A 15401-nucleotide genomic window follows, 5' to 3' on the forward strand; every position below is an offset into this window, starting at 1 on the left:
ATTACTCCTGGAATGCTGTGACTTCTAGACCCTTTCATTGGACTTATCTAGGAAATACACAATCTTTAAAATTAAAACCATACACCTATATTGATCTTTAAGTTTAAAAATGGGTCTAAAGATTTTATTTATTTGAAAGGCAGAGTTACAGAGAGAGAGAGAGAGAGAGAGAGAGAAGGAGAGAGAGAGAAAGAGGGGTCTTCCTTCTGATGGTTCACTCCCCAAATGACTACAACAGCCAGGGCTGGGACAAGTTGAAGCCAGGAGCTTCTTCTGAGTCTCCTGCGTGGGTGCCGGGACCTAAGCACTTGGGCCATCCTCCACTAAGCTTTTCCAGGTTAATTAGCAGGGAGCTAGATCAGCAAGAGGAGCAGCTGGGACTCAAATCAGCGTCCACATGGGATTCCAGCACTGCAGGTGGCAATTTAACCCACTACGCCAGCCCAGATAGTTTAAAACTAACATCAGAATGCTTTAACTTCCTAGATACCGTACTTTTCTCTTTCCTCTTATAATGAGTCTTGGTTGCTACTAATATTAAAATAATCACTTACCTGCTTTATCTCACAATATACATTAAATTGGGAGAAACAGCAACATTACTACTTCAAATAAAAACTACTGACTAAAAAAGGAGAACTTTATGAGAAACAATATACCTAGCCTCTCAATTTACTGTATTATAAAGAAAAATAACTCATAAAGAATATTAAGAACAAAGCTCTATAAAAGTTGAAAATATACATCACTCAATTTAAGAACAGCCTGCAAGTGTTTCAGAACAGCAGCCATCACTCAAGCACCACCACCAGACCAGCACCTTTGGTAAAACCACAGCACTGGGGTACCAGGCTCTTCATATACCTTAACTGCTCTCACACAGCCATCACCCAAAGCTCAAACTATTTCTCCTTACTTTACTCACCTTCCAACTCTCATCCCCTCGCTATTCTTAACCTCACTCAAATCTTCACCTTCAGGTTAAATAGGGATTGGCATTTTTTTCATAAAGGACCAAAAATAAATAGAGTTGGCACTCCATATCCTTGGATTCAACCAACTGTAGACTGAAAATACTGAGGAAAAAAATGCCTCTGTAGTAAACAGGTACTAACACAGTGTAACAACAACTTACCTAGCATATACTATGCATAATAAAGTGTTATAAGCAATCTAGAGATGATTCAAAGTATATGGGAGGATTTGGGTAGATTAAATTAAATACTATTAAATTTCAGGATCCAGGATCCTGAAACCATTGCCCTGAGGATACTGAAAGACGACTTTATTTTGGGCTTCCAGGGACACAAGGCAAAATCAAAGATATCACACAAGGTACTTACATAATAAGACAAAACAAGTATTTTGAGAAATCCAAATTACAATTGAGTATATTGCTTTGTAACATAAATTCACAACAGAGGAGAATGGAATATGGGGGTTAACATTTTGCTTTGGTGTCCAAAGTTAGTATTCTACCTATCACCAAATCAACTGCAAATGTTTACATGTAAAAATCATTCTTAGTTCACAGGTCATAGAGAAATTAGCAATAGATCATTGGGCTAGTGTGGCCTAGTGCGGCATAATTTGGCAACCTCACATTAAGAGTCAGGGACGTGGAGTAACTCCAGGCTTTTTCTATAATTACATCATGTGCTAAGTATTCTTTTGTTCACTGCTTTGGAAGCCTAACCAAAATTCAAAGATGACTTTGACAGAGAAATAAAATATGAGTTTCAAATAGATTACCTTTAAATATGATGTAGAAACTTACAAGGAAACAGATTCTTTGATATAAAAATTTTCCCCTGGGTAAATTAAAGAATATTTTATAAATTGCAGGCAAATTTTTTTAAAAGATTTATTTATTTACTTGAAAGTCAGAGTTACACAGAGAAGAAAAGGCAGAAAGAGAGGGAGAGAGAGAAATGGAGAGGGAGAGGGAGAGGGAGAAGAAGAGAGAGAGAGAGGTCTTCTACCTGCTGGTTCACTCCTCAGGTGGCCTCAATGGCTGGAGCTATGCCCATCCGAAGCCAGGAGCTTCTTCCTGGTCTCCCACAGAAGTGCAGGGGCCCAGACACTTGGGCCATCCTCTACTGCTTTCCCAGGCCATAGTAGAGAGCTGGATCAAAAGTGGACCAGCTAGGACTGGAACTGGTGCCTATACGGGACGCCGACACTACAGTTGTCGGCTTTACCCACTATGCCACAGCGCCAGCCCCACAGGCAGTTTTAAATCACATCAGGCTTTAACTACAAAATAATATGGAAAAACAGAATACAGCTTCTAACTGTCTAAATTTTCTTTCCAAAACATAATGTTTATGTAAAAGGAAGTGAAGGAGATCACTACAGTACTTCCTTTGTTCTAAAACACATGAGGAAAATGTATGACTTCAAAACCAAACAGCAATAACCTTTAAAGAATCATTACAGAAGTAAGCATTTCTCATCTTCCAGATGAGGGGTGAGCCAACTACACTGACCATTCATTTTTATATGGCCTGTCAGCTCAAAATGCATTTACATTTCAAAATGGTTGAAGAAAAATTTTAAATTTTGTGAAACATGAAAATTAAATGAAATTCCAATTTAAGTGTCCACAAGTAAAGTCTTATTGAAACAAAGCCACACTTATTTTTTTCTAAATTATCTTGCCTGCATTTTACCCTACAACTGCACAGTTGGGCAGTTATGACAAAAACCATGCAGCCCTTCAAAGAACAGGCTTGCCCACCCATTTCCTAGATTATCCAGTGGGAGGTTAGGACTGCAAAATACAAAATTGATTTATTTCAGTTACTGTACAGGTTCCTGATTGCAAAACCAACATAGTGAATATTTAAACATTAAACCAAGTACTTATAACCTACCAACAGACTCAGAGCTATAATTTTGTCATCCACCTTGAAAAAAAAAATCCTACTTGTACCGTGATCATATGGGAATGTATATTATACTCTTGAAAATAACTACTGACCTAAGTGGAAAAGTAATCAAGTAAATTTAGATATTGGCAAAACACACAGAACTTTGGTATGGAATACCATTTTTAAAACATCGATTTCAACTTTTTAAAAGATGTGTAGTATTTTTCTGTATGATTTTCTCGGACATTCCAGTTTAACATTAAATCAAAACATTTCTTCTCTGCTCCATTCAGGAATCCACTAGTGTGAAATTTTATTATTATGAATTTTTTTCAGGGTAATATAAAAAGCCCATGACACGTTTAAGCTTTGCCGAGAATTCAAATCATGCCCAAGGTCACTGATTATAAACCTTGCCCATAACTCAAGTGGCAGCCACATTATCCTCTGCTTCTCACAAAGTTCCCACCAGTTGTCCTACAGTATTTGCTTCTGTGTGGGGAAAACGTTCCCTAAAAGAAACTTACAGTCTGCCATTAGATTTTCTTTTCAGATACAGTTTATTTATGGTGGACACTATTTGTTTTTATTTTTTTTTATTTTTTATTTTTTTTGACAGGCAGAGTGGACAGTGAGAGAGAGAGACAGAGAGAAAGGTCTTCCTTTGCCGTTGGTTCACCCTCCAATGGCCGCCACGCTGATCCGAAGCCAGGAACCAGGTGCTTTTCCTGGCATCCCATGGGGTGCAGGGCCCAAGCACTTGGGCCATCCTCCACTGCACTCCCCGGCCACAGCAGAGAGCTGGCCTGGAAGAGGGGCAACCGGGACAGAATCCGGCGCCCCGGACCGGGACTAGAACCTGGTGTGCCGGCACCGCAAGGCGGAGGATTAGCCTAGTGAGCCCCGGCGCCGGCCAGTGGACACTCTTTGTAACATCTGAGAATTTGTAACTCCTGCAAGGCCCAAAACATCAGGAAGCTAAGCAAACTGAAATTTTGTTAGGATTACACCTTTCCAGGAGGCATATAAAACTTGTAACATAACCAAGGCATGATAAGTATCAACTGGCAATAAACCTAAACCTGCTGCATCCATTTCAGGTAACAATTTGAGTTTTTTGTAATCAAGTTTTCATTCATAGTTGGTCTTGCTATCTCTGTTCTACATTAGTTATCAAAACAATTCTACTGGGGCTGGCATTGTGGCACAGCAAGTAAAGCCACCACTTGCAACTCCAGATCCAGTGCCCGCAGCTCCACTTCCAATCCAGCTCCCTGCTAATGCCCCGGGAAAGCAGAAGATGCCCCAAGTGCTTAGGCTCACGTAGGAAACCTGAAGAAACTCATGGCTCCTGGTTTTGGCCTGGCCCAGCCCTGGCCATTTCCACCATCTGAGGAGTGAACCAGCAGATGTAAGATTTCTGTTTCGCTTCCTCTCTCTGTAACCCTGCATTTCAAATAAATAAATATTTTTTTTTAATTCTACGTTTTATGCTTTACTTCCTATGTTGCTACAAAAAGACTGCTAAGGTTGGATTTATTTTAAATGAGTTAATGCTTAAGAAGGATACGCAAGTCAAGACAATGTCCCTGGGGCGGACCTAATGATAAATGTATACTCAAGGAAAACAACTTGGTGTACATGCAAAAAGCTAATCTTTAAATATTTGTTCAGCAATTACAAGTGAAGCCAAGAGCTCCGGGAACAGGATCGTAGCTCCACCTCTCCTAGCCACTGCTCTATAGTCCAAAACTTTAGTTCTGGTCCAACTTACATACACGCCGCTCGGCAAAGCAAAACTGCTGCCTCCTTAAACGGCGATTAGTCACCAAATATTCTTGCCCGAATGTGCCATCCTTGGGGGAAGGGAGGCGGATCTCACCTTCCATCCGGAGAATGAGTATTCCTTCTGCTTGGAAGGAACTGCTAAGGACTCTCTCCGATGCTGTTTTAATGCACCAGGCAGAAATGGTTTTAGTAGCTGTTAGATACAGACCAGCCGCTTCTTGGGCTTTGCGCCCAGAGCGTGCCTTCAGGTGAGTATCCGCAGGGGCAGGAGGCGCATAGGAGACCGCAGCCGAGTGGCCCCGGCCAGGACCCGCAACTATCCGGCCTTCCCGCTGGGTAAGCGGGTCCAGCCTGGGATCTGGGCCCCAGCCCCGGCGTGTCCGAATTCAGGTCCCACTCACCCCGCTCAGGGAGGCGGGCGCGCTCTCGGACCACCGACTGCCCCAGCGCGGACTCCGTGGCGGAGCAGGGCATCCGCAGTGGGAGGGCGGCTGCCGGCGCTGCCCTGACAGCCCAGAAGCGGCTCAACACAAACTCCTGACGCCCCACGCCTCGGCCTGGCCCCAGAGCCCCTTCGCTTGGAAGGTGCGGCGCCGCCCCACAGGTGCAGGCAGGAGCTGACGCTCGCCCGCCGCCCCCAGCCCCGGCAGCCTGGGACTCACCTCTTACGGCAGCCATGGTTCTCGTACCGCCCCGCGCGGAACTGACGCACGCCCCGCCCCCTCCGCTCGCCCAGCGCCGGGCACGGGGGCCCGCCCCCCTGTGATCACAGAGAAGCAGCTGCTCGGCCTAGAGCGCCCGGCGGCCGGCGGCCCGCTCGCTTCCCTCCCAGGCAAATACTAAAATCAGGCGCAGGAATTGGGAGACTCCAAAGGCAGAGGAAGCCTTTAGGGCTGAATCCTTGGCGAGGAGTGTGCGAAACTCGGTCCAAGGCGATGTTCGATGAACTCCAACCTTCGGTGGCCCAAGGAATCCCAGTCCAGGGAGCCGAGCGTTGCATTCTGGGAATTGTAGTCTTCAAAGAGGTGGATTAGGCGGTAAATAGGGATTTGGGGTGAGGCTTTGTGATTCATACCTGTTTAAGTTGTTGGAACAGCTCCCAGAACTCGTAAAGTAACAAACTACTTTGGCAGTTTTTTTATCTTCCATCTCTCTCATCACCTTCCATTGTTAAATTGTTTAAATTTAGTACAATTTGTATTATATATTGTTCAGAAGACTTGTGCCTGTGACATTAATTATATTTATCTAGCCACACATCCTAACTATATGATCTTCGGACAGAAAAAAGAGCTCGAAAGTTTTACATATATCAACACGCACTTCAACCCTTAGAGGACTGCTAGAATCTCCAGTTTCATCAGAGGGTGTTACAATTTTAGAAATGATTCATTGGTGGAATGACTAATGTTCAAGATATGTGGATATAAAAGTACCTCAGACCTTACAGGAAGAAGAATTCAAGATTGTGAGACGCCCCGCATCCTGCCGCTTCTGTTGATTATCTTTCCCCGAAATTTATCTTTTTAGGGGTGGTTGAGAGGCAAATGTTATATGCTATTGCCTAGTCACTGCTGTTGAAATAATTAGTCTGTTGACAATACTGGAAAGTTTTACATCCCGTATTAATATTAGCAAGGGCTCTGGGGCCGGGGCTGTGGCGCACTAGATTAATCCTCCACCCGCGGCGCCAATATCCCACATGGGTGCCGGTTCTAGTCCCAGTTGCAACTCTTCCAGTTCGGCTCTCTGCTGTGGCCCGGGAGTGCAGTGGAGGATGGCCCCAGTGCTTGGGCCCTGCACCCGCATGGGAGACCAGGAGGAAGCTCCTGCCCCCTGGCTTCAGATCAGCGTGGCGCCGGCCGTTGCCGCCATTGCGGCCATCTGGGCAGTGAACCAACTTGGAAGGAAGACCTTTCTCTCCGTCTCTCTCTCTCTCTCTCACTGTCTATAACTCTACCTGTCAAATAAATAAGTAAAAAATCTAAAATATATATATATTAGCAGGGGCTCCCAGGAGGCCAGAGTTGACTTTGTAGCATCAGGCGTTTAATCAATGTCATTTGGAAACAAAACTCTGAGTGCTAGTATGTATGTTCTCTGGTGCTAATCACCTTTTCCTGTAATTGATACAGTTCCTACCTGTGGAATTATTCATTTTGCTTCTATGCATGTCCTTATAGATACACTTAAACAGAAAACTCATATATGTGCTATTTTTAAAATATTCTATCATCTATTCCTCCTGTGGGTTTTCCCCCTTTGTGTTTACACCTGCTTTGTACAGTTTTCAACATACTTTGACTAATTATTCTCTTTATCATGCTCAATTTGATCCAATATCATCTTTGTTTTAAGATTTACTTATTTATTTGAAAAGTAGAGTGACACAGAGAGAGGGAGAGACACACAGAGAGAAAAGGATCATCCTTCTGCTGGTTCACTCCCCAAATGGCTGAAACTGCCAGGGCTGGGCCAGGCTGAAGCCAGGAGCCCAGAAACTCTTCCAGGTCTCCCATGTGGGTGGAAGGAGCCCAAGCTTGGGCACTTTCTGCTGCTTTCTCAGATGCTTTAGCAGGGAGCTTAAGCAGAAATGGCGTGTGGTAGGTGTGGCCAGGGAGCTCTGTTCAGTGCTTCAGGGTGAAAGGAGTGTCAAAGGTGACACTCAGGTTAGGCATGTTAATTTTTTTTTTTTTTTTAATCAGAGAGGAGGTTTGTTCTGCACAGTCTCATGCTCACCTCCTCTCCTCTAAGGAGACCAGTTCTTAGAAAAGACCTCAGAGGAACAGGCATCCAAAACCAAAACTGATAAATGGGATTCCATCGAATTGAGAAGTTTCTGTAAAGCAAAAGAAACACTCAGCAAAGTGAAGAGGCAACCGACAAAATGGTAGAAATTTTTTTGCAAACTATGCAACTTATAAAGGACTAATACCCAGAACATATAAAGAGATCAAGAAGCTCAACAACAAAACAAACAACCCAGTTAAGAAATGGGCAAAGGACTTAAACAGACATTTTTCAGAAGAGGAAGAGGAAATCCAAATGGCCAACAGACGCATGAAAAAATGCTCAGGGAAATGCAAATCAAAACCACAATGAGGTTTCAGCTCACCCCAGTTAGAATGGTTTTCATACAAAAATCAACAAACAATAAATGCTGGCAAGGATGTGGGGAAAGGGTACCCTAATCCACTCTTCGTGGGAATGTAAACTGGTAAAGCCACTGTAGAAGACAGTATGGAGATACCACAGAAATCTGATAATAGACCTACTATATGACTCAGCCAACCCATTCCTGGGAATTTACCCAAGGAAAATAAAATCAGCATATGAAAGCGTTATCTGTACCCCCATGTTTATTGCAGCTCAGTTCACAATAGCTAAGATATGAAATCAACCCAAATGCCCATCAAGTGAAGTAAAAAAAAAAAAAAGAAAGAAAGAAAGAAATCCAGTCAATTGCAACAACATGGATGAAACTGGAAAACATCATACGTAGTGAAATAAGCTGGCCACAAAAGGACAAATACCATGTTCTCCCTGACCTGTGATAAATAATATAGACCTAAAAGGTAATCTACAGAAGTGAAATTGACACTTTGAGAAGAAATGACTTTAAATAGCCCTTGTCTCAACTGTTGAGGAATAGTTTTTTTTCATACTTTATTTCTTGAAAGACTGAATGCTGCTTTAAAGAGAAATCTAGTCATCAGAACTAAAGTACCCATGAAGAAAGATCTGAAAGTATTTTATTGTGTGATAATTTTTAACAAGATCAATGAAATGCACTATAAAAGTATATTATCTACAGATAAAAAATATACAGATTAAAAAACAACAACAAAATACTGACTCCAAAGTTCTGAACCTGTCCTCAGTCGCAAACATTGGATTAAGAATAAAGCCTGCTTGTGAAGTATATAAACTCTGGAATCAAGTTTTCTATATTCAAAGCCAGGTCCCAGTACTTATTAACTCTGCGACCTGCTAGGCTTCATTTTTTTATCTATATAATGGAAAATATTTTATATGATTTTGTGAAGATACAAAAAGGAATAACTGTAAAAACTTAGACTAATGTGTGACATACTAAAGGCATAATAAATATTGGTTAAAAATGGCACCTTACAAATATCATTTATTTTGAACCCTACAATAGTCCTCTAAGGCAGCTATCATCCTCCTTTTTATAGGTGATGGGACAAATCTTAAAGAATTGAATTATCACAGGAGGGACAGCATCAAGAATCAGATTCAGGTTTCATTGTCTCTAAATTCAGGCTCTTATTTCTTTCTCTCTCTGTGTCTGTCTCTCCCTCTGTGTCACTCTGCCTTTCAAAAAGAAATAAATCTTTAAAAAAGGAAATAAAAATATATTCAGGCTCTTTCTATTTCAAGATAACTCCAAGAAAGCTTCCTGGATAGCAATCTACTATGCTCCTCTCCTCTCTCTCCACAAATTTACCTTTATGAATATTTGTAATGATGATTTTAAAAAAATGTCAGGTTTATTGACCCATTGCAATAAGGTAAACTGGACACCAGAGGAACCACAGGATGTTTCAAGAGACAAAGATTTATGGAATTCGGGGGAAAGATGGACTGAAGAGAAGTTTAAATGAATCAGTGTTTAGACAGACTCAAGCAAGGTTGCATGTAAAGAGGTCTAGATCAGATACGGATTATAGAATTGCCTCAGGATAATGTTTCTTAGAAATAAAAAGTTATTGTAGATGTGGAATGTGGTACTCAGAAGCTCTTTAAATGAAGCCCTTAGAGCTAAGTTGGAAATTGAGGCTGCTTTTCTGTATCAAAAGGACCCTGGTATTTCATTCTTACTGATATAATTTCAAACAGCAAGATTCCTTAGATTGTACAATTTTAGAGAACTTTTTATTTATTCAAAGTAGGGTTTTGTACTTTACAATTTTAGCACATCCATGGCATAAATATTATTTCCTGTTAACTTAATAGCTAGCTTTCTCCAATTAATTAATGTCTGGAATAATTAGTATAGTTATTTTACAGTTTAGAGAGAGATGCTCACTCTCCAAATTCCCACCCCCATCCTGGTCAAAGCTGGGAGCCAGGAATTCAATCCCCATCTCCCATGTGGGCAGCAGGAACCAAACCAAACTTGAGTCATCACCACTGCCTTCCAAGGTCTACATCTACAGGAAGCTGAAATCCTGATTCCAGCCTGAGCTGGAAGATGCTCCTATTGACAGTCTTGGTCTGAGCTTCCTTTATTGTGAATTATCCTAAGTCTTAGTGGAAAAAAATACTGATTTAATGTTGTTCTTTTATGTGTGTCTACTTTATTTACAACCCTGATTAGAGCAAGAAGTAGCAATTTTCAGCACGTATGGTAAGGTCACATTTGCCTGTTAAGGTAGCTTTACAGTGTTCCAAGCAGCTACTCCTATTGCCACTTGAGATGATAATGTTATTCCTAATTATCACCAGCAACCTGCAGTACCTGCTTTGATGCCCTGCTCACTTCTATCTTTGCTTAGTCATGTAAGCTATGCTAGTTGCAATGAATTGTATCAAAGGACGCACAGCACTACATCTGTTAGTAATAAAGTATGATCTCAATTAATAAAAAGGTTTTTCAGGAAGCAAATAACTAAAGCTTAAACAGTTATTGTTAAATTCAAGTATTGTAGGGGCTGGCGCTGTGGCACAGCTGGTTAACGCCCTGGCCTGAAGCACCAGCATCCCACATGGGTGCTAGTTCTAGTCCCGGCTGCTCCTCTTCGGATCCAGCTCTCTGCTATGGCCTGGGAAAACAGTGGAAGATGACCCAAGTCTTTGGGCCCCTGCACCCATGTGGGAGACTCAGAAGAGGCTCCTGGCTTTGGATTGGTGCAGCTCTGGCCATTGTGGCCATCTGGGGAGTGAACCAGCGGATGGAAGACCTTTCTATCTCTACCTCTCTCTGTAACTCTGTCTTTCAAATAAATAAAATAAATCTTTAAAAAAAAAAGTATTGTAGCTATGTAAGAGATTAAAGTGGTAATATTTATAATAAAGTCAGTCATAAAGAACACATAGACAAATGTAGATATATAAATATAATTGTTTCCATAACAATTAAGCTCAATACCCTCATTCTGCCATGAAGAAAAACATCCAAACCAATTTCTAGGTTATTATTTTAAAACATTTAATTTGATGGTGTAACATTAATTTTTAAAAAGCCAAAAGAAGTCTTTCATTTTATAAGTGAGAGAATAAAAACACAGAAGGAGCTATCATAAAATTCAGAGTCTGGACTAGGAGAGTTAAACATGAGTAATCACTGTCGGTGTACACACATTTCTCACTTGAGCTTAACATTCCCTTGCCTCCTCTTCCTTGTTTAGTTATCATATTCTCATTTTCCTTTTCCTGTTAGTCCGGGATATGTAATCTCTATCTACTTGTACCATTTTCTGCTTAACTTGTTGCAGTCTTATCTTTACTCAAGCCAACTCTTTTAAAAGAGAGCTCAGCAATGCTACTCCATTGAGCTTTTTTAATTCCTCACTCTGTTGTTTATTCACCATTCATTGAAAGCTATAATGTGCCAAACATTATTCTAGGCACTCATTGAAAGCTAAAAAACAAAAAGTGGAAAAGCAGGAACAAGAGCACAATAGAAATAACAGGGCTCTTCCTGTGGCTGAGTGCTTTATGTCTGTTAAGGCATTTAATCTCCATGACAACCCAATGAGTTGAGAATAATTGTCCCCATTTTATGATGATGAAACTGCCACAGAGATACCAGGTAACAGCCACTGAGTAGTAGGATGATAAAAATTCCTATACATCTTTTTCCGCTTTGCTAACTGCTTCCCTATCTTATTTTATCTCCTCTTCCTCCTCATTCCACTGTCATTCCTGTAGGGCTGACTTTCCAAATCGTCTTAGTACAACCTAAATTCCTATCACTATTTACCATCCTTGTCATTTGTTAAGCTCAAAGTTTTGAACACTGAACACTTTTTTTTTTTTTTTTTTGACAGGCAGAGTGGACAGTGAGAGAGAGAGACAGAGAAAGGTCTTCCTTTTGCCGTTGGTTCACCCTCCAATGGCTGCTGCGGCCAGCGCGCTGCAGCCAGCGCACCGCACTGATCCGATGGCAGGAGCCAGGTACTTCTCCTGGTCTCCCATGGGGTGCAGGGCCCAAGCACCTGGGCCATCCTCCACTGCACTCCCTGGCCACAGCAGAGAGCTGGCCTGGAAGAGGGGCAACCGGGACAGAATCTGGCGCCCTGACCGGGACTAGAACCCGGTGTGCCGGCGCCGCTAGGCGGAGGATTAGCCTAGTGAGCCACGGCGCCGGCCTGAACACTTTTTTTTGACCAACTAGTCCTTCTCCCTAATTAACTTTTCTCAGGGCAGAAACTCTGAGGTTATATTTTGATTTCTCCTCCCTTTCCTGAGATGTTATATCCCCGTAAGGAAATCTAACATCTGCCTCTTTACATCTATCATTGCATGCTCCTGTTCTTGCAATAGCTTCCTGGCCATCTCCCCAACTCCCTAATCCATCTTTTGTTCAAGAATCTGCAGTGGTCTTCTAATGTCTTACTAAAAAAAAGCAAAATATACCTTTGCCTCTCCAAGACTTCCAAAAAGTATACTAACTCTGCTTATGCAACTTTACTTCCCACAATTTCCCCCAAAAATAGTCTTCCATCTTTCTCTCTCCCTTTTCTTCCCTCTTCTTTAGTAATAACTACTTTACTCTGAAATCCTTATCAACTCCCTCAACTCCCATCTTGTCTATTAAAATAATTACTCAGGCAGTACCCTACTTCCAGTTCATCCATTGCTTCATTCGTTTTTTTTTTTTTTTTAAAGATATTTACTTATTTGAAAGAGAGAAAAAGAGATCTTCAATCTGTTGATTCACTCTCCAGAGGGTCACAATGGCCAGGGCTGAGCCAGGCTGAAGCCAAGGGCTTCATCCAGGTCTCCCACATGCGTGGCAATAAAACTGCAGGTCTGAAAGGCAGCTATCAGTGATTCCGAGAGGCCCTAAGCAACTGTCTACAGAGTCTGGCCAACAAGGCCAAGGAGTGCAGTAGGTGGCGAGGAAGATCACAGTAATTGGATGAAATAATGGAGTCCCACAACTGCCTGCCCTGTAAAAGAGCAAACCACTACTTGCAGACAGTCTGATTTTTTTTCAAAGACAGTAAAATCCTTATTTTAATGTAAAATTGGCAGATTTTTAAAAGCATCATGTGAACCTGCTCTAATTATTCCAAATTATTGAGGTTTTGTCATGAATCAGCTTAATTTCTGTGTTAACACTTAACAGCCACTAAAACTAATAATATTGATTAGGTTTTAAAATCTTAATGTTTAACATTAGATGAGAAATAAATGGCTTTCTATTCCAATGATAATAATTTTATATTAATATCTAAATGGTGTCATAATTTCAATCTTAATGCTGCCAAACTTTTTCTAACAAATAAAAGGTAACTGAGCCGGCGCCGCGGCTCACTAGGCTAATCCTCCGCCTTGTGGCGCCAGCACACCGGGTTCTAGTCCCGGTCGGGGCGCCGGATTCTGTCCCAGTTGCCCCTCTTCCAGGCCAGTTCTCTGCTGTGGCCGGGGAAGGCAGTGGAGGATGGCCCAAGTGCTTGGGCCCTGTACCCCATGGGAGACCAGGAGAAGCACCTGGCTCCTGCCATCGGATCAGTGCAGTGCGCCGTTCGCAGCGCGCTGGCTGCGGCGGCCATTGGAGGGTGAACCAACGGCAAAGGAAGACCTTTCTCTCTGTCTCTCTCTCACTGTCCACTCTGCCTGTCAAAAAAAACAAAGAAAACAAAACAAAAAAAATAAAAATAAAAAAATAAAGGCAACTGGACAATGTTTTACCTTTCAATTTTAATAGAATGAAAATGTGCTACAAAAAACAACCGTTTAGTGTTTTTGTAGTACTTTGACAGAATAGGGAGATATGGTAAATATTCGGTAAACATTCACTCAATCAATGAATTGCCATATTAACTTTCATGAATGTAAAAGTACTTTTTATGTTCATAGTTGGGTAACATCTACTTTAAGCATGTGGTCTCTAACTAGGTTTCATTGACAGATCTAGTTAAGTTCACCTTGACCCCATGGGTGACTTTACTCTTCCCCCCGCGAAGACCAGCTATGTAAATCTGGGGCCTGGGCACTCGAGTGCTGCCTTCCCTCATGGTCTGCGTGCTAACGTCCTTGGGAGGGTATACCTGTGAGCAATTTTCTCTTCTCATGTGACTAAGATCAGTTTGTACCGAGTGAGTAATTTTCTGACGCAAATTGGCCTGAATAGAAAGAGAAAACATGAATTAATATTCTCTTACTGAACAAATAATATGAAGTATTATCAGGTGATAGTTAATAGCTGCCTATTTTTTTCCTCAATCCAAAAAGAAAATGATCCTATAAGATGGCATTTTTCTGTAAGGCATTGAACATAATAGAAATTTAAATTTCCTTTTCTGAGAAGCTGGAAAAGATAAAAAATGTTGAAAATGGACCAAAAGAAAGAGCACACAGATTTGAATTATAGTGAACTCACTTACTAGTTAATTTTATAATTCTTTCACTTTTGTACTTTGAGATTCATACAATTTGGATTTCCCACTAGTTTATTTATTTATTTATTTATTTTTTAAAGATTCTGTTTATTTATTTGAGAGGTAGAGTTACGGACAGAGAGAGGGGAGGCAGAAAGAGAAATCTTCCATCCACTGGTTTAATCCCCAAATGGCCATAACAGCTGGAGCTGAGCCGATCCGAAGCTAGGAGCCAGGAGCTTCTCCTGGGTCTCTCACATGGGTGCAGGGACCCAAGGACTTGGGCCATCTTCTGCTGCTTTCTAGGCCATCAGCAGAGAGCTGGATCAGAAGCAGAGCAGCCAGGACTCGAACAGGCACCCATATGAGATGTCAGTGCCATAGGCAAAGGCTTAGTAGCCCCCTACATCATAGTGCTGGCCCCACTCATTTATTTTTTAAAAAGACAAAATTTAAGATTTATATTGACTTTATAAAATTGGCTTCATCCTAGGTTATTAATATAAAAGATCTGATGTTTTCAGTTTAATTTTTATATCACTCCACATTTTGCTCACATCCTTTATGGATTACTATTAACCTGTGATTAAAAAATATTAATATACAGGCCAGCGCCATGGCTCACTAGGCTAATCCTCCACCTAGCGGTGCCAGCACACCGGGTTCTAGTCCCGGTCAGGGCGCCAGATTCTGTCCCGGTTGCCCCCCTTCCAGGCCAACTCTCTGCTGTGGCCAGGGAGTGCAGTGGAGGATGGCCCAAGTGCTTGGGCCCTGCACCCCATGGGAGACCAGGATAAGTACCTGGCTCCTGCCATTGGTCTCCCATGTGGGTGCTGGGGCCCAAGGACTTAGGGCCATCTTCCACTGCTTTCCTAGGCAACATCAGAAAGCTGGATTGGAAGTGGAGCAGCTGGGATTTGAACCAGCACCCATATAGGATGCCAGCACTGCAGGTGACAGCCTTACCTGCCATGCCACAGCTCTGGCCCCTCAAATATCTTCACTTTGCTGGACTGCTTTTTCATGATCTTTAGCCAATCCTATTCAAACTCCCACCCACCACCAATCTACCTTAGGCTGAAAGACCTGCTCTATCAACTCCAAATTCCCTGTTCTTCCTCTAAAACAGCCACAGCTCTGCTTTCTAGTACAGATTTTAGGCAATGAC

General features: G+C 41.9%; 2 protein-coding genes across 7 annotated transcripts in view; both read right to left on the bottom strand.

Moving 5' to 3' along the window:
* SLC35A1 (solute carrier family 35 member A1) overlaps window positions 1–5609 on the bottom strand; it is a 44420-nt gene extending 38811 nt beyond the window's left edge. Inside the window, exon 1 of one of the 2 annotated variants that reach the window (XM_002714566.6) lies at window positions 5324–5609. In XM_002714566.6, the coding sequence (XP_002714612.1) occupies window positions 5324–5339 (16 nt within the window). In that variant the 5' untranslated portion in view covers window positions 5340–5609. The remainder of the gene's footprint in view (window positions 1–5323) is intronic. The other variant, XM_070073803.2, reaches the window with a different exon arrangement.
* A 7925-nt stretch (window positions 5610–13534) lies between these two features.
* Window positions 13535–15401, bottom strand: part of CFAP206 (cilia and flagella associated protein 206) — a 48457-nt gene continuing 46590 nt past the window's right edge. For all 5 annotated transcript variants that reach the window (XM_002714565.6, XM_008263188.5, XM_008263187.5 and 2 more), the window contains one exon: window positions 13535–13978. In XM_002714565.6, the coding sequence (XP_002714611.3) occupies window positions 13748–13978 (231 nt within the window). In that variant the 3' untranslated portion in view covers window positions 13535–13747. The remainder of the gene's footprint in view (window positions 13979–15401) is intronic.

Source organism: Oryctolagus cuniculus, chromosome 5 (assembly GCF_051225735.1).
Source record: "Oryctolagus cuniculus isolate XC-2025 breed Fujian yellow rabbit chromosome 5, ASM5122573v1, whole genome shotgun sequence".
In the NCBI taxonomy this organism is placed as follows: Eukaryota; Metazoa; Chordata; class Mammalia; order Lagomorpha; family Leporidae; genus Oryctolagus; species Oryctolagus cuniculus.